This window comes from Lissotriton helveticus, chromosome 5_1 (assembly GCF_964261635.1).
Source record: "Lissotriton helveticus chromosome 5_1, aLisHel1.1, whole genome shotgun sequence".
Taxonomy (NCBI): Eukaryota; Metazoa; Chordata; class Amphibia; order Caudata; family Salamandridae; genus Lissotriton; species Lissotriton helveticus.
Window position 1 is genome coordinate 948,354,675 of NC_136065.1, and position 22,472 is coordinate 948,377,146.

General features: G+C 46.7%; 1 protein-coding gene across 1 annotated transcript; it reads right to left on the reverse strand.

The window, feature by feature from the left end:
* Positions 1-911: 911 nt before the first annotated feature.
* On the reverse strand, positions 912-4,600 carry LOC144753455 (uncharacterized). Its single transcript, XM_078641140.1, has 3 exons — positions 3,853-4,600; positions 3,109-3,371; positions 912-1,343 (listed from the first exon to the last, which is right to left on the reverse strand). The coding sequence occupies exons 1-3, from the start codon at positions 4,598-4,600 to the stop codon at positions 912-914; spliced, it is 1,443 nt and encodes a 480-aa protein (XP_078497266.1).
* Between the last annotated feature and the right edge of the window lie 17,872 nt (positions 4,601-22,472).

Here is a 22,472-nt window from a genome sequence, read left to right on the forward strand (position 1 = left end):
CAATGACTCTCAACATCCTGTGATTCTGGGCAAATCACTTAATCCCCCAGTGCCTAACAAAAATGAATGTGTCCTTGTGTAACACAACTGGTGCTTGTGTAAAGCTCTATGATACCCGATACCTTCCGGTCAAGTTCGCGCTATATAAAATTCTGGAGGGATCAAAAAGGGAGCGAAGAACTGTGTATATGGGGCTAGGGCAGGAACTTAGGGGCATATTATCAAGACATGCAATAAAATTATCGCCGCTTTAGCGGCGGAGAACTGCTGCTAAAACGGCGGTAATGGGCTTAATAATATGCTCTATGGAATTCCAATTGAAGCCCATGTTAGATGTGAAGGACATCTAACATGGGCTTCAATTGGAATTCCATAGAGCATATTATCAAGTCCATTATCGTCGTTTTAGAGGTAGTTTTCTGCAGCTAAAGCTGTGATAATTTAATCGCCTGTCTTGATAATATGCCCCTCAGGGTGGTGGACATTGGGCTAGTACGGGAGCCAAGGACTGCAGACATGGGGCTAGTTAGGTGCATCAGGGATACAGTATATTTTGCAGCAGATTTTGTGCATGTAAACTTTTCACCTATACACTTTAGCTGAGTGCAACATCTTAAGATGTTCATCACAATGATTGTTCAGAAAGTTAAATCCTTCGGCCTGGCAATAGGAAATGAAACAATTAATGAAAGTATGCTAGTCTCCTCTTTCTTGGTGGGGCCCAGGCAGTCTTGCCAAAGTCTACCCTTCAAGAAATAGCGCCGAGGCATCCACCTGCTGACAAAAGAAGCCAAGAAACCACTTAAAGCTTAAATATTCTTTTTAATTTAACCAAACAAATGTGCAATGCGAACAGAACATCGATAAACTGAGACATTAGTGCACGAGCCCCACGCCAGTGTCTAGGTCCATCAGCACTTCAAGGTGCCAGCCAAGTGATGGAGTGCATGTGGGTATTGTTCCTGAGCGTCCCTGCTCATCAGCCCAAGGTTCAAGGGCGGGCAGTCGAAGGGAGGTTGGTATTGGGGTTGGAAGGGAGGCTGGCGGAATGGGAGCTGCTGGGGGGCGGACTGCTGGTAGTAGTTCATGCCGTACCCATACAACTGATGGGGCGAGTTCTGGAGAAGTGCTGGGTTCATCTGGCCCCCGTAGTTCAGGGAGTAGGGTGGGAATGCTGGATGCTGGTATCCATAGTGATAGGCCATGACGTCTTCGGGTGTCCCAAAAGGCCTCTGATGGTAAGAGTAGGGCTGCACAAATGTCGTCGGGGGCACCGGGCTTTGTGGATGGTCCTGAGCCTGTCTTTTCAACTTTGATCTGCGATTCTGGAACCAGTTTTTGATCTGAGGAAAAAATGCAGGGCTTTGTTAGTCTCATTAAGACAATAATTAATCAGGTTCGCAATTGCCATAGCAAAATAAAGAAGCAAAACAATTATACATCCAAAGGCTAAAGGGAAAAGTTCTATAAATGTAATGGAATTTACTCGTAAAACAAATGTCAGTACTTGGAATGTGGTTTGCAGAACGTTTCTTTTTAAATGTTTTGATGTAATCAAACATTTCCACACATGAACTTGGACCAATGAAATGTCCACCTACAGAAATAGAGAAGCGTCTATGCAAAAAAATCATCCCCACGTTTTGAGAATCCTAGAGCTGTGAAAAATAAGATTTGATCCAATTGATCTAGCAGACCAGAAAACAGTTATTTGAGGAAGAAAAGAACAGTCCAACTCTGGAAGGCTGGTCTTTGATGCCTCGAAAGGCATCTGGGTTGAACTGGTAGGCATTTTGTTATCCCACATCTATTAATAAATAACAGATGAGTATGACTAAATTGTGAATTGCAACCAGGCTGTTCAATAGCGATAGGGTGTCAGGGCTTCTGCCCCTCTTCTAATATACCAACCATCAGTAGGTTTGAGAAATAACCTCAGGCAGTGAATCTGTCTGGTGACAGGTGCAGGCAGAAATGGGCCTGCTCAGCCAGACATATTGCCCAGGACTGGCGAAGTTCCAGTTCTGGACGCAGGGGTCTTACACACCTGCATCCCACCCCATGTGTGAGGTGTTGTAGCATCTCCCATACAGGAGTACTTGTGCACTGCAGGCTTAAATCCTGCAGTGCTAGGAGCTATCCACCAATCAGCTGCCGCATCACTCTTTTCCATCTCCTTGAGAATTACTCCATCCCACCCACTGACGAGCTGGGAGAGGATGAGGTGAAAAACCATAATCCTGAAAACTGAGGCATGTGTAGTTTGCAGCTTGGAGTTTCCTACTTCAGTAGCTGGAACAGGAATGAGCTATGTGTCTGCCTCTATAACCAACACATGCAGCTGACCGGTGCAGGCAGCTAGAGGTTCATAAATAAAATCTTTCAAATGTATGTGTGTCAGAATGTGAATGTCTGAGTGTATGAGCATATATGTGAAAGTTAGAGAGTGAGTGATGGGAGTGTATGAGAATACGTGAGTGAATGACAGTGAGAATGAGTGACCATAAAAGTAAAAGATAGTGACAGAATGAGTGAGAATTATTGACCAGGAGGCATTTGTGAGTGAGAAATAAATAATGGTGGCATTGGCATACTAGTCATAATTCTTGGCATAATTGGCACCCATGGTAAAATACTGGTCTGTCATACTGGGTGTATTGTGCAGCATAGGGGGCACCCATGATAAATTCTGACCCTGACCTACCGCAGATTGCTTTGATATGTGGATCACCAATTGTACATGTATGCAACGTAATAACAATATATGGCACTGACATGTTATGTGTAAAGGCATATTGGCGCACACTTGTCAAAATGCTGACCCGTGCAAAATGCAAGTGATAGTTGATTTAGGGAGACTACCTATAAAGTATGTAAATAAATCGGACGGATTACTGGGAAGGGATCACTGGCTTGACACAACATGAATATACTTGAGCATAAAATGAGGGCCCTTTAAGAGGCCTAAGACTTCCAAAAAAGTGTTTTAAAATTACATATTTGACCCTTTACTCAAAATTCTCTCAGGATAACCCGAACTCGCCTACTCGACTTCGAGGTAAAAACTTTCAACGCTCAGCAGCCGGCTGCACGTGTGCAAACACTCACCTGCCTCTCGGAGATCTGCAGCGAGGCTGCCAGCTTCAGCCTATCCTGGGCCGACAGGTACTGCTGCTTCCGGAACGCGGTCTCCAGCCTCGAGGTCTGCCGAGCGCTGAAGGCAATCCTCGTCTTGCGGTGGGGTACGCGGCTCAGAGCACCCCTCTCCTCGGTCAGGTCTGGAGAGCACAGGGCTCCGGCCTCCGTTTCTTCGCTTTCATTCCCCGAGGAGGTGAAGGAGGCCTCGTCTGCGCTCCAAGCTCGCGCTTCCACTGTGCAGAAAACAAACAACAGTTAGCTATAGGCGAAGTCTCACGACTCAGACAGACAATCATAAGGAACATGAGAAACCAGGACACCCCTGAGCCCTTGTGTAATTTGACACATACCAATAAACTCAGATTTCATAACGCTCTCTGCAGATCGAAGCACAAGGTACACACGGGCTGCTACACTTTACTTATTTTATGGACTTCAAAAGGATTATTAAAGGCCGGCCTGAGATGCTCTAGCGAACCTAGAATCTCTGGTTTACAGTTTATAAAACATTTGCGGCAGGCGTTCAACCAATCAGCTATCTTGCTGGAAAAAACACACGTATGAGCGGCCTGTAGAATTCACCCTTGTGTCTTCCCTATTATGGAATTACCGCTACTGGGTTCAGGTAACGCCTGGGGGACTAATATGTGGAAACATTGCAAGTGGCTTGGTGGCTAGATAACCGCAGATGGGCATGGTGGCGAGGGTACTTACCGAATGGTTCCGGTGGGCATGCTGCGGGCTGGTGCGTGGTGGCGAGGGTGGGTTGCATTCTCTTCTCGCACAGGGACTGCTGCTTCTCACTTTCTAGGGCATGTCTTCCCCTTTCCGTGGCATGTCTGTTCTCACAGGTAGAAGTCTCCAGTTCGCTCCCATGCAGTCTGACGTCTAAAGCCTTCAGGCCCTTCTCTGCTGTGGGCTGTCTGTCTCCATAGAGCGAGGTCTCCTGAAGTCTGCTGTCTGACCCCCGTACATCTGTCTGCGGGGTGTGCCGCTGCGCCCACGTCGATGCCTCCAGGTCTCTTTCCTGAAGCCTGCTCTCATATCTCTGCAGTCTCGTCTCTGATACTTCACAGTCCCTCTCACACACAGACTGCTCAGAGGAAGGAGCGCCCTCGGAAACAGAGTCCAGCACTTCGCTCCCCCGCACTGCGCCCTCAGACGCTTGCTGCCTCCTCCGAATCAATGGCTCTCTCTGCCACCCGGCCGAGGCCTGCCTGACGCCGCAGAGTGGGGCCTGCGCCCTGCTGCTCGGGCCCCCATGCCCCCTGCCGGTAGGGGGCTCCCTCTTGGCCCTGTTCAGCGGTGTCACCTTGTAGAGGGACGTGGGAGGGCCCGGTGGGGCCTGACAAGGGACGTGAGGCCTGGCTGGCGGGCTCGGGAGCCCCCGGACACTCTGGCCGCCGTGGCCCCTGCTCTGGCTTTGCGCAAGGCAGTCTATGTGGACGCGCTCCCCTTCCATCTTCCTCTCCCCCCGCACCAGGTGTGAATGAACTGCCCCGCGCCCTGCCCCGTCTTCCTTTATAGGCCCCATTTACAAGCCACGACTACATCAAAAGCGGCGACAAAGAGCAACAGATAATGGCTATCAGTTAGGACTAATTAACCCAAACACTTGAAATTCACACTTCGGCAAATGTTTTGAATGGTGGCTCCAGTAAGTCTGGAGGGGCAGAGCCGCCCCTTGTGATGCAAACCCCGCTCTTCCCAGCCTGTCGCCCCGCAGCAGTTGTCAGTTGCAGCTAACTGCCTCGACAACTGCATACGAATGAGGGCGGTTTATCTCAAGCACTTGCAAAGTACCCACCTAGTAAAGCTCGCCTGAGACCCTCAGAACTCCTCCCCCCACTGGCAGTCTCAAGGTCTTTGCCCTAACATGACACTGTAAACTGATACAACTGGGTAGTATTGGCCAACCTTATACTACAGATAATATTCAAGACATATACTATCCCTAACGATTCACTAAACAGCTTTATAGCTGCTTATTGTTACCGCTTCTTCATAGCGCTCTGATTTGATAGAAAAGGCATAGCGCTTCAATATATCGGCACGTTCAGCAACATGACTGGGCCATTAAAAAAACAAAACGGGGGATGTTCCATTTGAATAGTTTGAGCCTAGTGTCTGCTGGGCGGAGGTGGTAGTGTGGGTGGTTGTTGAAATTCAATGCACCACTGGGGAGAAAACTGCCTTGCGGGATTGGAATCCGTGAATGTTCATTTCCACAACCCGATGGTTGTGGATAAATCAGCGCGCACATAATGCAAAGAATGAAACTGGTCATTGATCACCGCTAACAAATATGTGCTTGAAAAGAAACTCTAGCACAGCAGTGTAGTCACAGTAGCCTACACATCTTACAGTGCTTAATGTATTGCCGAAAATGTGTAGCTAGCCTACAGCGTGTGTGTCTTCCAACCTTGGAGTAAGAGCACCTATGCATTCATTACTGTTAGGTAGCACTGATTTCCGCATTAATGTGGGCTTTTCGAAAGACATTTTTTCCCGGAGTTTTTATAGAGCACGAACATGGCCCAAAGGTATCAGAGCACTTTACATGACTTCTGAGGCCTTTTCAGTAACTGAGCGAAGGTCGTATAGACGGAACCCTTCGTATTGGTAAAATGGCAACATCAGCTATTCATGGACAGGCTCGCTGATCATTAAAATGGCGGATTCGTGGGGGACCCCAGGCGGTGGTGTGGTGTGTAGGGCTAGCCACGGAGCAGCCCGGGCCTTGGATGAAGAGTCTGTTTCCACTGAGAGCGCGTGTTATCTTCAGCAGTAATGACGGGCTCTCAGTGGAAACAGGCCACATAACAGAAAGGCCTCAAATGGCGTGTTTATGGCCGCAGTTTAGAGGCGAACAAAGGCTCTCGGAAGATAACACAGAATGCCAGACACCACTCACGGGCCCTTCCTCAAAGAGACAATCTCTTGCAAGTGTCCAGGCAACCAGGTCTTTGGACTGTTAAAGGCGAAAGATTGTGATATCGGAGGAGAGCAAGCCGTATCCATCAATCGGCCTATGCAATGGTCATAGCTTATATCGGGCTCGCAGGTGCAGTGGCACCGGGGCCCGCAGAAGGCTGATTATTGCTGTACTCACAGTTTAAACAGCGGCGCCGTTTGGAGGGGGAGGGGTGTGGCATTTACTTCCTTGCACATGGATTTATGATACACTGTCTAGGGGACTCACCCAAGTTTAGTCAAGTTTAGTATGCAGGTCGTGCGTGGTCGCCATCTTTACCTTCCTAGCGCACGGCTGCCCACCCCAGTGCTACGCGTTTGACCCACCCATCCTTAATAAAAAATAAATATATATGCACTGTGTTCCAAATGCATGCAACCGGTTTGAAGTTTACCAACTCGGAAGAGATGTAATCTTTCAATGAACAGCATGCTATAGAATTCCACAGAAAATATGATATATGCTCTACTAACAGATTCCTATAATTAACAACAGCTACCACCCCTGCTGTAAACTATCGAGTGACCAAATGAAGCCAAGTTCAGGCAGTAATATTGTGGGTATCGTAAGTATCATGCTTAGTTCTTCTTTCCTCTGGCCTCTAATTCGGTGAATTTTCTCCTCGCTTGCCTTTTTGTTCAGATTTTTTTTACTTCTTCTTGTTGACCTTTTTGTGCCACATTTTATTTAATAAGGGAGGTGGGAGCTAGTGGTTTGGGCCCACATCCTCTAAGGGCGAGTGCACACACAGTGTCTGCAGCTGCTGTTTGGATTGCAACATACATTAATAATCAGGGTTCCATGCCCTGTGCCACTGCACCTGCTGCACCAATGGAAGCTGCGTTTCTGGGGGAACAGTGCCATTCTTGCAAAAGCACACCATGTGTGCCTTTCCGCAGTATGAACACGTCTTCCTCGTAGTGTCTATGCGCTTTTGCGATACTCCGGTCCCCAGTGCTCCGCGAACGCATCGTTTTCTAACAACCAGGGCATGGTAGGCCATGATTGAATGCAGCTGTAAAGGCCGAGCTGGCATCTTTCCGGGCACTTCCAGTGCAAGAACATTAGATGGGGTTTCTGAGTTGGTGTTTTTTTTTTTAAGGGACTGGTGAGGGGTTTCTATTGCTGCGGTAACGCCCCCTGAGGGTCCTTTGTTTTACGGTGTTTGTCCACCCGTCTCACCCCTTTGATGCCCCCGCGGGTATCCACAGCCTAATCGCGCCCTTTGTCTCATCACTAAGAGCCCATTTCCCGTATCCTCTTGTTCTTGGGGGTCTGCAGGAGGGACGCCAGTTTATGATGTCAAAGCGGCCCAGACAGCCTCGGCTGTATCCAGTAGCAATAAAAAAACGCTTCAAAGCAGAGAAGCTGGGCAGCACGAACCCCGCAGCCTTCCATGTTAGAACTGTGGGTTTGTAAATGTGTGTTTTTCTTTGTAATGGTTGTGTATGTTTGTGTGACGTTTTTTTGATGCACAAAATAGACAGCACAGGCAGGTACCCACACATACACAAGGACAATACCCATAGGCACACACCTGCAGGCACATTTACAATCAGGTAAAACACATTCGAGAACAGGCAGAGACAGGTGTGTTGGATAGATGGAATAACGAACTTATGTGTATGTGATGGTGTGGGTGGATGAGTAGATGGATGATGGGTGCAGTTGCATAGCCGAGTGGGTGCAAAGATGAATGGTTGCGTGTTATGCGATGGATGAATGCTTGGGTCAGAGTGGATAGACATGCATGCATCGTGTGGAAGATGCCTGCATGGATATGGATGAATGGAAGTTAGTGTGGATAGAGGTCTGTGGAAGGGAGGCAGCAGAGGGTCCCGAATAGGCATCTAGAAGGCATTGTCTCTTGATGAATGCGTTTCTACAGGGAAATGCCCCCTACACACAATCACTATATCCATGAGGAAAGACTGAACCAAGAAAAGGGTCGACTGAACAAAGTCATTATAGTAAGAGGTTTGAGAGCGTCTTACCTCATCATATGTGCTGCATGTTAGTGGGTGCATCCTGAGCAGGGATCCAAAAGCCCTGAAGAGGGCTGTTCACCCAGCAGGGCAGTCTAATGGGTGAAACATGTAGGCAATAATTCCTGTTTTGGAAGATTCAACTGGAATTACCGAACAAGGAGCTCCAGAGTTAAATTGATTCTTGCACCTTGGTAAAATAATTACACAGGTGAGGTATAGTCCACTTCTGTATGGGTTTAGTGGCTTGCTCCTCTGTAGTGTGCTACCACGTGGGTGGGACTGAGAGTGAATGAATGAATGAGTGAATTGATGTCTCACTGTGAGGCCTACTGAGGGAATTAGATTGGATTGTTGAAGCAGTGATATCCTGATCACAAATAGTGACATTTGTAACATTTGGCCCTATATTTAAGCATGGTAACAGACTAATCGTATTGCTAAGATCATGAGTGTTTTTCCTTTCCTCTTTTCACTGTATATAATTGTAGAAATAATGTCTCATGTCTATGTGTTGTGTTATGTTATGTTAAGTTATTGGCCTCTTATATAGCACATGACTCACCCAGGGGCATCTCAGCGCTTACTTAGGTAAAAACCGAAGGAAAAAATGACGTATCAGCGCCGAAGAGAGTTAAAATAGGAAGGCCTTGAGTTGTTTCCTAAAAAACAGATAAGAGGTAGATTTACGCAACGCCTCTGGTAGGGAATTCCAATACTTGGGGCCAATATAAGAAAAAACTTTGCCCCCTGAATGGGTGCGCCAAATACGCGGAATCTTCAAGAGTGCCATTGCATTTGATCTCAGGTTACGACAGGAACTCTGCTTACAGAGTTTCTTTTGCAAATAACCAGGACCTGTTCCGTTAATGGCTGTAAAGGTGAGACAACAGATCTTAAAAAAAGATCTATTTTTACTGAGAGCCAGTGAAGCTCTCTGAGCAAGGGGAGTGACGGAGGGCCTGGGGGGTGGTTTAAAACCATCCTTGCCGCCGTGTTTTGGATGACTTGAAGTTTAACTACCAAGGTTTCACCCACTTCGGCCAGTAGGGCGTTCCCGTAATCCAGGCGGCTCACCACCATCGCCTGGACCACCGTTCTGCGATGTTTCACTGGTAGATATGGAATAGTTCTACTGAGTAGACGAAAAGTATAGTAGCAGGAGCCTGTGATGTTTTTAATATTGTCATTCATAATCAGTTTGTTAGCCAGTTGTATTCCCAAGCTCTTTACTGAGGATGAGTGATTAGGGGCCATCCAGAAACTGGACAAGCCACCAATCGGCCATATTGAAGTTAATTGTTCTTCCCAGAAGCATAAGCTCTGTTTTTTCTGGATTAAGTTGGAGACAGCAGTCTGTCATCCAGTCTGAAATGGCCAACATTCCTGCCGAAAAGCGCACTCTCTCTTCATTTAGATTCAATACAATAGGGAAAATCAGCTGAGTATCGTCTGCATACAATATAATCTCAAACCCAAAAGAACGAACAATTTTAGCCAATGGAGCTATGTACACATTAAAGAAAGTAGGGCTCAAGCAGGAGCCATGTGGAACTCCCTTATCTAGCAAGAATTTTTGAGACCTGAATGGGCCCAGCATGACCGTTTGCCCTCTGTCTGCCAGAAAACTTTTTAGCCATTTCAGAGCGAGGTCCTCAACACCACATTCCCGTAACCTCTCCACCAGCAGTCGATGGGAGACAGTGTCGAACGCTGTGGAGAGGTCCAAAAGGATGAGTATTGTGGATGCTCCCTCATCAAGGGTTTGTCTCATTGAGTCCGTGACCGCCAATGAGCGGCTCGGTACTAAAGCCTGGCCGAAAACCTGACTGCGAGGGGTCCAGGATATTATTAATCTCTAAATAATGGCTCAGTTGTTTATTTATATGGGTTTCCAATATCTTTCCCAACAAAGGTAACAAAGATATCGGTCTATAATTGTTCAAGACCTGAGGATCTGCTTTCGTTTTTTTAAGGATTGGCCAAACAAAGGCTTCCTTCCAAACTATTGGAACAGAGCCCATTGAAATGGAAGATTTAAAAATTTCCCGAATTGGCGGAGCACAGATGAAGGCAAGAAGGGCCATTGTATTAGGAGAACATATGTCACCCTGGATCCCGATTTTGCTGCCTGCAGTTGATGATTGGTATCCTCCAGTGTGATGGCTTCGAAATGCTTAAGATGACACCCATACGCTGTCATAGAAATATCTGAAAACCAAATGGGTCGGATATAATTAGTGCTCCTGGTAGGAAAATTATCATAGATTAGTTAGATATGTTGCTAAAGAGTCACAGAGCTCCTGTGTTTCTAAAGATGACTATTTGCATGCTTGAGGAGAAGCAAAATCTTTAACAATATCGAACAGTGCCTTAGATGAATTTCCGGCTTGTTCTATTTGAAGCTGTCTAAATGTGCACCTAGCCGTTTTAATTTTTTGATGATAGCGAGATAGGGCAGACTGTGTGTAATAATTGTATGTTTTTATTATAGATATATCGCCAGAGAATAATATCTAAAGCATGGGTGCTCACAAACTTTCTGTCCGGGGCCAAAATCACAGTGTGGTTTGTGGCCGAGGGCCGCACCAGTAGTGGCGGGGGGGGGGGGGGAGGGGGGCAGGGCTAGAGTAAAAAAAAATCAAGCTTGTTTAAACATTAGACAATGCGACAATGCTGTATTTCAAAAGCAGATGCAACTACGAAGAGCACATTTTGACAATACATTTTTATTAGCAGACAATAGCAAGCTTAATGGGCATTGCATAGCTTCATACACACTTCGACCCAAATTCCATCACAGTCTCTCTCGCTCTCTGTCAGTCAGTCTCTCTATCTCTCTGTCAGTCAGTCTACCTCTCTCTCTGTCTCTCTCTCTCAACCAGTCAGTCTCTCTGTCAGTCAGTCTCTCGCTCTCTCTGTCAGTCTCTCTCTCTCCCTTAGTCAGTCTCTCTCTCTCTCAGTCTATCTCTCTCTGTCAGACAGTATCTCTGTCAGACAGCATCTGTCAGACAGTATCCCTGTCAGGCAGTATCTCTGTCAGTCTCTCTGTCAGACAGTCTCTCTGTCAGACAGTCTCTCTGTCAGACTGTCTCTCAGTCAGACTGTCTCTCAGTCAGACTGTCTCTCTGTCAGACAGACAGTCCCTCTCTCAGTAAGATAGTCCCTCTCTCAGTCTCTCTCTCTGTCAGTCAGTCTCTCTCTCTCTGTCAGTCTCAGTCAGTCTCTCAGTCAGTCACTCTCGTAGTCAGTCTCTCGCTCTCTCAGTCAGTTTCTCTCTCAGTCAGCCTCTAAATCAGTCAGTCACTCAGTCAGTCAGTCTCTCTCTCCATCCCTGTCAGTCTCTCTCTCTTAGTCAGTCAGTTTCTCTCTCTATCAGTCAGTCTCTCTCTCTCTCTCTCTCTCTCTCTCTCTCTCAGTCAGTCTCTCTTGGTCAGTCAGTCTCTCTGTCTCTCTCAGTCCGTCTCTCCCTCAGTCAGTCAGTCTCTCTCTCTATCTCCCTCAGTCAGACAGTCTCTCTCCCTCAGTCAGTCAGTCTCTCTCTGTCAGTCAGTCTCTCTCTCTGTCAGTCAGTCTCTCTCTTTCTCTCCCTCAGTCAGTCAGTCTCTTTCTCTGTCAGTCAGTCTCTCTCTGTGTCAATCAGTCTCTCTCTCAGTCAGTCTCTCTCTCTCCCTTTAAATATCAGTATTTCTCTACTATAAACAGACACACAACAGAACCTAAACATAGATTTTTAGATCGAATTACGGCGATATACACATACTGACGCGGATCGCCTGGTTACAGTGCTTTAAGTGGGATTAAAAACCTGGGGGTTCTCTCAAAGGGCCATGACTGATAAAATTAAGGGCATGGCTTAAAAGCATGTAAACACAAATCTGTGCTTAGCATAGTGTCCCAACCTACTGGTATTTTGCTGTTTGTCATTGGATCCAGATATATCAGATACATCCAGTACCGTTATACCTGCAACAAGTCAGGACTATTGGCTTTGCCAATGGTTGTTAGTTGCATAAGCTAAATAAGCAACAACTATGGCTTTGTTGTATATAAATTATAATATTGAAAATGCTTCAGTTCTGAAAAGATGAGACTATGAAAGACGTAAAACCAGTCTATTTGAAATTACATCAAAGTCTTTGAGCAATGATGCTGCTACTGAGATGAGATTTATTTTTGTTCGCCCTGCGGGTGAAAATGGAGACCTCGATAGTTAGTTGCATTAGATAAATAAGCAACAACTATGGCTTTGTTGTATATAATATATAACATTGAAAATGCTTTAGTTCTGAAATTATGAAACTGTGAAAGAACTTAAACAAGCCTATTTGGAATTACATCAAAGGCTTTGTGCTGCTGTTGAGTTGAGATTTATCTAAGGGCGAAAATGGAGACCCAAGTGGTTGTTAGTTGCATAAGATAAATAAGCAAAAACTATGGCATTGTTGTATATAAAATTGAAAATGCTTCAGGTCTGACAATATGAGATTGGAAGAATTAAAACAGTCGATTTGAACTGACAAAGGCTTTCTGAGCAGTAGTGCTGCTGACGAGTTGATTTATATATGTTTTTCACCCTGAAGGCAAAAATGGAGCCCCAATAGCTACCCGTCTCAGTACCTGCTTTGAAGCACCTGGCCCACTAAAAGCCCTGCCTGTTATCTCGGGGAGAACAAACTCGCATTACAAGCATTTGCAATGCAATAGGTCTCGCATTAGGAAAGTTTGAGCTATTGGTCTTGTAAATGACAATTTTTTTATTTATGTGTTGGTTTTAAAAATAGCTCAATTAATAGCTTTGTCATTTACAATGCCAATAGTTATAACTTTCGCAAATGTGACACCTATAACCTGGGGTTGCCCTGAGTGATGCTGTGGTGGTGCTGAGTGGTGCAGTGGGGGTACTGAGTGGTGCTGTGGTGGTGCTGAGTGGTGCTGAGTGGTGCTGTGGTGGTGCTGAGTGGTGCTGAGGTGGTGCTGAGTGATGATGTGGTGGTGCTGTGGTGGTGCTGAGTGATAATGTGGTGGTGCTGAGTGGTGCTGTGGTGGTGCTGAGTGATGATGTGGTGGTGCTGTGGTGGTGCTGAGTGATAATGTGGTGGTGCTGAGTGATAATGTGGTGGTGCTGAGTGATAATGTGGTGGTGCTGAGTGATGCTGGGGTAGAGCTGAGTGATGATGTGGTGATGCTGAGTGGTGCTGTGTTGGTGCTGAGTGGTGCTGTGTTGGTGCTGAGTGGTGCTGTGGTGGTGCTGAGGGGTGCTGTGGTGGCACTGAGTGATGCTGGCGTGGCGCGGAGTGATGCTGGGGTGGCGCGGAGTGATGCTTGGGTGGCGCGGAGTGATGCTGGGGTGGTGCAGAGTGGTGCTGAGTGGTGCTGTGGTGGTGCTGAGTGATGCTGTGGTGGTGCTGAGTGATGCTGAGTGATAATGTGGTGGTGCTGAGTGATGCTGTGGTGGTGCTGAGTGGTGCTGTGGTGGTGCTGAGTGGTGCTGTGGTGGTGCAGAGTGGTGCTGAGTGATAATGTGGTGGTGCTGAGTGATAATGTGGTGGTGCTGAGTGATGCTGGGGTAGCGCTGAGTGATGATGTGGTGATGCTGAGTGGTGCTGTAGTGGTGCTGTGGTGGTTCTGAGTGATGCTGTGGTGGTGCTGAGTGGTGCTGAGTGATAATGTGGTGGTGCTGAGTGATAATGTGGTGGTGCTGAGTGATGCTGTGGTGGTGTTGAGTGGTGCTGTGGTGGTGCTGAGTGATGCTGTGGTGGTGCTGAGTGGTGCTGTGGTGGTTCTTCTACAAATCAAAGGTCCTACGCAGTGCATTGACCTAGGGGCATGCATAAGTTAATGTATGTTCATAGCTCGTCATTCCTACAACATCCTCGGATCTAAAAAAAATGTACTGGCTGCTTAACAGGGATATAAACAGACGAGGAAAAAAAGGAGTAACATCTGAACATGGTGTTTTAGTGAGGAGATTTTTACCAACCATCCGTCTGTAAATGCTTTCAGCCCTCTAGGAATCCCAATAGCTACAGTGCAGCAGGGGCTAAGGGGAAAGGAAAGGAGCGGGAGACAGGGGTGGGGGCGTGCCACGGAGAGAAAGGGAGTGGGAAAGGGTGGGAGAGAGGAAGGGAGAGAAATGAAGTAAAGAGGTGGGGTAAAAATCAATATGGCGATGTGAGAAGGAGGAGGGGTGGATCCGAAGAAAGAGGAGAGAATGAAAAGCGAGAGAGCTGGGGAAAATAGTGAGTGTAGTGAACTGGGGGGCCGCGGGGGGAGGGGGGTGTACAATGAGAGACAGAGTGGGGCTGGGCGAGTGTTGACAGGGAGGAGAGTGGGGCAGGGGACCAAAGCCAATGCTAATGGAAAGTTGGAATGCAGATGGGATTCTAACTGTATACCTATTGAGGAAAAAACAAAATGGTATTCTGTGAAAAGGCCGAAAGCGCTGTTTTGACATCTGACAAAGGTAATGAGAGCTGCATGGCGCGCAGACAGTGGCAGAGGTGACGGGCGGCTGGGGTGCTGAAGTAAATGGGCGCGTGAATGGGAAGAGCGGCCGTGGGAGGTGGGAGGGGAAGTAGGAGAGTGCGATGTGCAGGCGGGGGGGCGGGGAGCGGAGCCTTTGAAGTGTGATGTGAGGCACTGACAGACAAATGGTGGTTTGTGACGTAGCTGGTTTGTGCAGGTCCATCTTTAAAAGCTATGCACTGCAGTACTCTCGCACAAGTAAATAGTACACCTTAAATTATAGGTGGGAAACAGTTAGTGGAATGTACTTGTTAAAAGTATAGCATGCCATTTGTAAACGGTCATTCAATTAGGTCTATAGTTTGGCCGAATATGTATGCCATGTAATTTTTTTATTTTACGGAGTTTTATATAGCGCGAACTTGACCCGACAATTGTAAATTGTTCCTAAACTATAGATCTACAAAAGTAGACATTATGCAGCCTAAACCAGAACAGAATATCCAATGAATTGCAGTATGCAGCCAAGATTCCATAATGGACGTTTGACCAAGTCACTTTGTTTGATGTACACAGAAAATGTGGAGACAAAAAATGTGAGCGAACGGCGATATCTCGTGGTACCTAATAGTTTAAGTGTAGTTTGATAGTGACCAACGCCTGAGAAGATGGTTTAAGTACTGTGTTCATAATTTAAGATGTTTGTTTTTTAGCATTAATAATATATTTAAAAAAAGGCCCGTTTGGTAGGACACAAAAGAAGCACGTAAATTGATACGGGACAGCAGTCGAGCGTTGTAGTCCCCTAGATGCATCCAAATTCATAAATAAATGGCACCCTAATCCAAAAGGAGAAGATTAAGCATGGGCGTAAAATCCGTTCCGCTCGCGGAATTTGCGGATTTTCGGCAAATTCGCAATCCGCAAACTCTCGCGAATTTGCCGAAAATCCGTAAATTCGCACGCGGCGGATTTTTTTTTGGGTGATACAATTTTGCGGCGAGCGGCGTTCACTTACCGTCATTCCGCGTTTGGCGAGTTGTTATTTTGCTAGTGCTGCGCCATTTTGGATCTTGCTGCGGGATCCCGCGGGAGTTTGTCGAACGCGATTACGTCATCGCGCCTTGCCACCCTGCACAGCAGCACCCATCGCGAGAGTTCGCAATTGCGAACACGTAGGTGCGGCGGGCAGCAACAATCTCGCACTCGCAAAATACAGATTTTGCAATTTCGCACAAAAAATCCTCCAGCAAACAGCATAAACCTTCAGAAAATGATGATTTTTATCAGAATCACTCCTCAGGTTGACATTTGCCTGCACTTTTTTTAGCAAGGAGTCCATTTTGGAAGGAAGTGCCCCACAGTCTCCAACTTCCTGTTTCTGTACAGCAGGCTCCTCCCAGTGCTTTCTTCATGTGCTGGTCACTTTCATTTGGACCTTGACCTGAAAGGATTACTCTTTGTGGATGCTGCTGGATATTTGGATTTAAGGCCTTTTTGACTTTCTTTGGATCACTTTTGGATTAGAAATCAACTTTCACAAGTAAGTTTGTTTGGGGCATTACAGTTGCTGCAACTACAATTTTGGAACTTTTTCAGAACATTAAATAAAATATATTGTGGGTAGCCACAGTATCCAGTAGGACCAGGGTTAGTTATGGGTGCATGATACAACTGTTTTGTTGAATTTAAACATCATTGAGGCCATGGATGGGCTGGGATTGTGCTGAATTTTGTGTTTTTTGTCGATTTTTTGAGGGCTGCTGTTGTGACCTTTTGCCCAGGGGTAGTGAGTGGTGCATGGACTGAGTCTGCCTGTGGGGTCGCTTTAATGTAAACATCCTGGATGGCATTGGATTGTGGTGATTTTTGTGTGTTTTTAGTTTTTTTTTGGGTGTTCTGTTGATGTGGACTGGCCATGTAGGTGGTGGTGGCCATCTTGAGTGCTGGTACAGGCAGGCCCTCCACATGTGCTTGGGGTTCAAGGGGCCATTTTGAAGACAGGCAGTGTCTGAGGCCTGCACCCATTTTGCCTAGCTTTCATCCATTATGCCCAGGGGAAGTGAGTGGTGCATGGGCCTAGTCTTTCTGTTGGGTGTCTTCTTGAATTTAAACATCATTGAGGCCATGGGTGGGCTGGCATTGTGCTGAATTTTGTGGTTTTTGTCGATTTGTTGGGGCTGCTGGTGGGGCCTTTTGCCCAGGGGTAGTGAGTGGTGCATGGGCCTAGTCTTTCTGTGGGGTTTCTTCTTGAATTTAAACACCATTGAGGCCATGGATGGGCTGGGATTGTGCTGAATTTTGTGGTTTTTGTAGTTTTTTGGGGCTGCTGGTGGGGACTTTTGCCCAGGGGTAGTGAGTGGTGCATGGGCCTAGTCTTTCTGTGGGGTGTCTTCTTGAATTTAAACATCATTGAGGCCATGGATGGGCTGGGATTGTGCCGAATTTTGTGGTTTTTGTCAATTTTTTGGGGCTGCTGGTGGGGCCTTTTGCCCAGGGGTAGTGAGTGGTGCATGGACTGAGTCTGCCTGTGGGCTCTCACTCTCTTTAATGTAAACATCCTGGATGGCATTGGATTGTGGTGATTTTTGTGTGTTTTTCGTTTTTTTGGGGGTGTTCTGTTGATGTGTACTGGCCATGTGGGTGGTGGTGGCCATCTTGAGTGCTGGTACAGGCAACATGTGCTTGGGGTGCACCCATTTTGCCTAGCTTTCATCCATTATGCCCAGGGGTAGTGAGTGGTGCATGGGTGTAGTCTTTCTGTGGGGTGTCTTCTTGAATTTAAACATCATTGAGGCCATGGGTGGGCTGGGATTGTGCTGAATTTTGTGGTTTTTGTCGATTTTTTGGGGCTGCTGGTGGGGCCTTTTGCCCAGGGGTAGTGGGTGGTGCAGGGACTGAGTCTGCCTGTGGGCTCTCGCTCTCTTTAATGTAAACATCCTGGATGGCATTGGATTGTGGTGATATTTGTGTGTTTTTCGGTTTTATGGGGTGTACTGTTGATGTGGACTGGCCATGTGGGTGGTGGTGGCCATCTTGAGTACTGGTACAGGCAACATGTGCTTGGGGTGCACCCATTTTGCCTATCTTTCATCCATTATGCCCAGGGGTAGTGAGTGGTGCATGGGTGTAGTCTTTCGGTGGGGTGTCTTCTTGAATTTAAACATCATTGAGGCCATGGGTGGGCTGGTATTGTGCTGAATTTTGTGTTTTTTGTCGATTTTTTTGGGCTGCTGGTGGGGCCTTTTGCCCAGGGGTAGTGGGTGGTGCAGGGACTGAGTCTGCCTGTGGGCTCTCACTCTCTGTAATGTAAACATCCTGGATGGCATTGGATTGTGGTGATTTTTGTGTGTTTTTCGTTTTTTTTGGGGTGTACTGTTGATGTGGACTGGCCATGTGGGTGGTGGTGGCCATCTTGAGTCCTGGTACAGGCAACATGTGCTTGGGGTGCACCCATTTTGCCTATCTTTCATCCATTATGCCCAGGGGTAGTGAGTGGTGCATGGGTCTAGTCTTTCTGTGGGGTGTCTTCTTGAATATAAACATCATTGAGGGCATGGGTGGGATGTGATTGTGCTGAAATTTGTGTTTTTTGTCGATTTTTTGGGTTGTATAACTGATGTTCCTCTGTCTTCCATTGCTTTTAGGTGCACAAGAGAACCACCAGTGCCAGGAAGAAGTCCTGCTGCAGTGTGTGCAGCACAACGTCACGTGTGGCCACAGACAACTCTGCAACGTGTGCAACTGCGGTCTGCTGTTCTGAGTGACATCTGAAGAAGATGGCCCCAAAAAAAGTTCTCCGTAGCTCCTCTAGCAGGAAAGATGGCAGAAAGGAGCAGAAGAAGCAAGTTACCAAGCAAACTGGTGTGCCGCCCGCCACATTTTTTGGGAATAAAAAAAAATATACGCCTGCAGCAGCAGCGGAATCAAATTGGGAACATGCTGGGAGCAGCACCCCCGCTCCATTGGGCTCAGTGCCACGACCCCCACGCCAACTTAAGTCCAAGACCTTGAGTGCTGCAGAGGCAGCCAGTCTACTTGTTCAATCACCACTGACCAGTGATGTTGGTGTCGGAGGGAGGATTAATTAGGGGTCACGGAGGTGGGGGGCCATGCAGGGCTCAGCGCCTGCACCGGGGAGTTGGTGAGAAAGAGAGCCAGGGACCTAATGGGACCGCTTAACCAGCTTAATTTGCACCGGGGTAGTCCTGGAACGCTTGCTCTAAAAACAGGGAAAAACAAATATATGAGCTTCTGAGACTGTTCCTGAGAGTTGTACAAGTTTTTTTTAGAAGACACAGCTTCTATAGATATTCAATGATATCACAATAAATCACATAGTACTTGGTCCTGCTCCTAGCATTCTCTTGAAAGTCGCTTGGACCAGTTTGGATTTACAAAATACAGTTTACAGCTGCTATGAGAGAGAGAATATACTTTAAGTACACTTGTGAGCTTTGAGGCAGATTGCATAGAAAAAGTTAAGCACATATTATTGGGAACACTCACCACTGTATACAAGTTATGTCCTGTAAGTACAAGTTAAACACCTTAAATGCAGTGAAGATAAAACAAGGTCAGAGAAAACATAACATTTCAAATGGCGAAATATAACTTTGAATGCAAGAAGGAAAAAGCATTTCATACAGGCTGAATACACAATAGAGCAGCAGAGTCTAGAGCCTAAGTACAGGTAACAAGGGCTATCTCGAGTAACCCCTGGGAAAAACTCCTGTCCGACACTCAAGTGCAGACGCGGAGTAGTTCCACGATATTCTCGCGGACCTCCTTTTTATATTATTCAGGGGTCACGTCATCTCGCGCCACCTCATACCACATACCCTTAAGGGTCACTCACGCCCCTTCCCGGTACCTTTCCCATCATAAGTGTAAATGTGGCCTCTTTCTCGTAATTGTGTGGCACGTACGCCAGTCTAGACTGAGTTCCTGGCATTTTGACTGGAGGTTTGTCATTAATATATCACAAGGATGGCCAATGCCTCCACAAATGTTGGACATGGGACAGCAATTCCCTTTTCATCAACCACCTTACCCAATGATGGGTTGGAACCCGGGCTTCATGCCACCAACCAACTATGCGCCCCAATTTCGCCAGCCTTTTTTAGGTGCTGGCCGGAGAGGAAGAGGGAAGAGAAGAGGGTCCAACCAAATATCGTGGGAGAACACGGACATGGTGAGCAATCACACCCGCAACAAGGAACAACAACCGGGAACGAGTGGCACCTAAGTTTAATAACAAACCTCTCCGACAAAGTCTGGTCATCGGTAGAAACGAAGGTTTTGGAGAAAGGATTAGGCTTCATTCCCACTTCACGACCTGACAAGTTTCGACTTCATTGTGAGCTCGGAGCTTTTTTCAGAAAGTTGAATCTCAAAGCCTTCTTTGAAGGAAAGGAAGATCCTAATGAGGCTCTGCGAAATGGCGACACTAGCCTCAGACCAAACTCCACTTTCAACCCCCCACCACACACTGTGCCGGCGGCCGTCACAGCCTTCGAGCAGGCAGTATCTCGAGACCTCGAGAACTGCCAAGATGCAAAATCTTTCAACAACTTCACCGCTGCAGAATACCATGCATTGCAAGATTTACAGAATGACCAAAGCATTACGATAAAACCCGCGGATAAGGGTGGAGGCCTCGTCATTCAAAATACCATTGACTATGACAAGGCTTGTCGGTTACTTCTAAATGATTGAAAGAACTACAAACCTTTGACAGTAGATCCCACGGAGGATCTAAGATCACGGATCACGATACTAGTAACGAGAGCGGAAGAAGACGGTCTCATTTCAAAGAATGAGGCTAATTTCCTTAACATCAATGATAGCATTACCCCCTACTTCTACATCCTTCCCAAGACCCACAAAAATCGGATGCCACCACCTGGACGTCCAATCGTCTCTGGGATTGGCTCCTTACTGGAACCCCTTTCACGTTTCTGCGATCATTACCTGAAACCGTTAGTACAGAGCACCCCAACTTACCTCAAGGACACTAAGAGCCTTCTACAACTACTTGAGAACCTGAGTTTCGCTGACAATACTGTCACCCTAGTTACGCTTGACATTGAGAGTTTATATACTAGCATCCCCCAGGACGACACCATCAAGGTCCTCGAGGCAGCCTTAGACTCTGTTACTTGGAACTGCCAAACCTCTAAGGGTTTAATTTTGGAGTGTGCGACGTTGGCACTTAAAGAAAATTTCTTCTCCTATGATGGTGACCTTTATCTCCAGTGTACCGGTACCTCTATGGGCAGTACTTTTGCCCCGAGCGTAGCGGGCCTTTATGTAGCAGATTTTGAGGCTAAATACATCCTGCCAACAAACAGTCCCTTCTTTCAATCAATACAAGTCTGGCGTCGTTACATCGACGACGTCCTGGTCCTTTGGAATGGTAACGATGTGGAACTTCAGGCTTTCTTGACGTGGGTCAATACCCTTGATCCTAATTTGAAATTCACGCATGCCACGAGCAAAACCGAAGCCACATTCTTGGACGTCACCATCAAAGTCTCTGGAACCAAACTTATCACCAAGACTTTTCACAAACCAACTGCTAAAAACAATCTTCTAGAATATACCAGCTTCCATCCTCGTCCCTTGAGAGAGAATCTTCCCTATGGCCAGTACCTTCGGCTGAGACGGAATTGTTCTGAATTACAGGACTTTAAGGTACAATCCGCTGAATTAACAACCAAACTCAAGGCCAGGGGATACCCTACTACAATTCTGTCCAAAGGCTACAAAAGAGCTCGTAATCAGCCAAGGGAAGCTCTCCTAGAAGAAAAGGAGCACAACCAACAGGGCATCCCTCTAACTTGTGTCACAACATATAGTACCCTGTCAAACTTTATGAAAAAGTCAATAAATAAAAATTGTCGAATTTTGACCAGCACCAACAAAACCTGGGAAAAACCACTCTTCTCCTTCAAGAAAGGTAGAAGCATAAAAGATGCATTAGTCCACACACGACCAAGACCGAAAATCCAAGAAGCACTGAGATCAGTAACTGATACCTGGGGTCTTCCAAAGGTGGTGGGCCACTACCCCTGTGCCAATTGTAGCGTTTGCCACCTAACAACACACTCTAAAACGCTAGCTCTAGAACCAGGCAGGATATGGACACAACGAGATCACACAAACTGCAATATACAAAACGTAGTTTATCTCATCACGTGTCCTTGTAATCTACGTTATGTAGGTATGACCAGTAGAAAGGTCAAAGAAAAACCAAAGGTGGTCGGGGTGGCGGAGTGAGCTAAAGAACGGTGATGGATTAAACCCAGATCAGTTGACTGGGGGTGAGTGTTTGTATTGTCAACGCTCCGTCCATCACCACCTTTGGTTTTTCTCAGTAGAAAGGTCAAGCAGAGAATTTGTGAACACCGGTCCAATGTAAGATGCAAAAAATCCACCACCAAAATGAGCAAACACTTTCTAATCATACCACGAACGATATGCACTGGACAGTCATAGAACACATTGGAAGTGGCAGTGACATCAACAACCGCCTTTTTGAGAAGGAACAGAGGTGGGTCTGCAGACTTGGGACCCACACTCTCGGGCTAAACGACGACATCCCATGGAATTCTGTCTTTAAGTGAAGCTTAACCATAAACCTCTAGCCACGAACTCTGTTTCCACCTAACCAGGATTACTGCTACTTACAACATTTGTCACCATCTGTGAACCAACTCTTTATATACCTACCATTCTTTGCCGCATGGTACTCGCTGATTCTAACCAGTGTTTACTACAGATCACCAATGACTGGCAGTTTTTATGTTTTTTATGTTGCCTACTGGCTAACTTGCTAGCATCAGACTGTGGCGCCCATAACCACGTCCTTACCTTTCCTCAATGTCCAGTTTGATCGACATGAC

Coding starts and splice junctions, on each gene's coding strand:
- LOC144753455 (XM_078641140.1), bottom strand. CDS start 4,600: ATGGAAGGGGAGCGCGTCCACATAGACTGCCTTGCGCAAAGCCAGAGC. Junction 3,372..3,852: donor ATGCCCACCGGAACCATTCG/GTAAGTACCCTC, acceptor TTTTCTGCACAG/TGGAAGCGCGAGCTTGGAGC. Junction 1,344..3,108: donor TGCAGATCTCCGAGAGGCAG/GTGAGTGTTTGC, acceptor TTTTTTCCTCAG/ATCAAAAACTGGTTCCAGAA.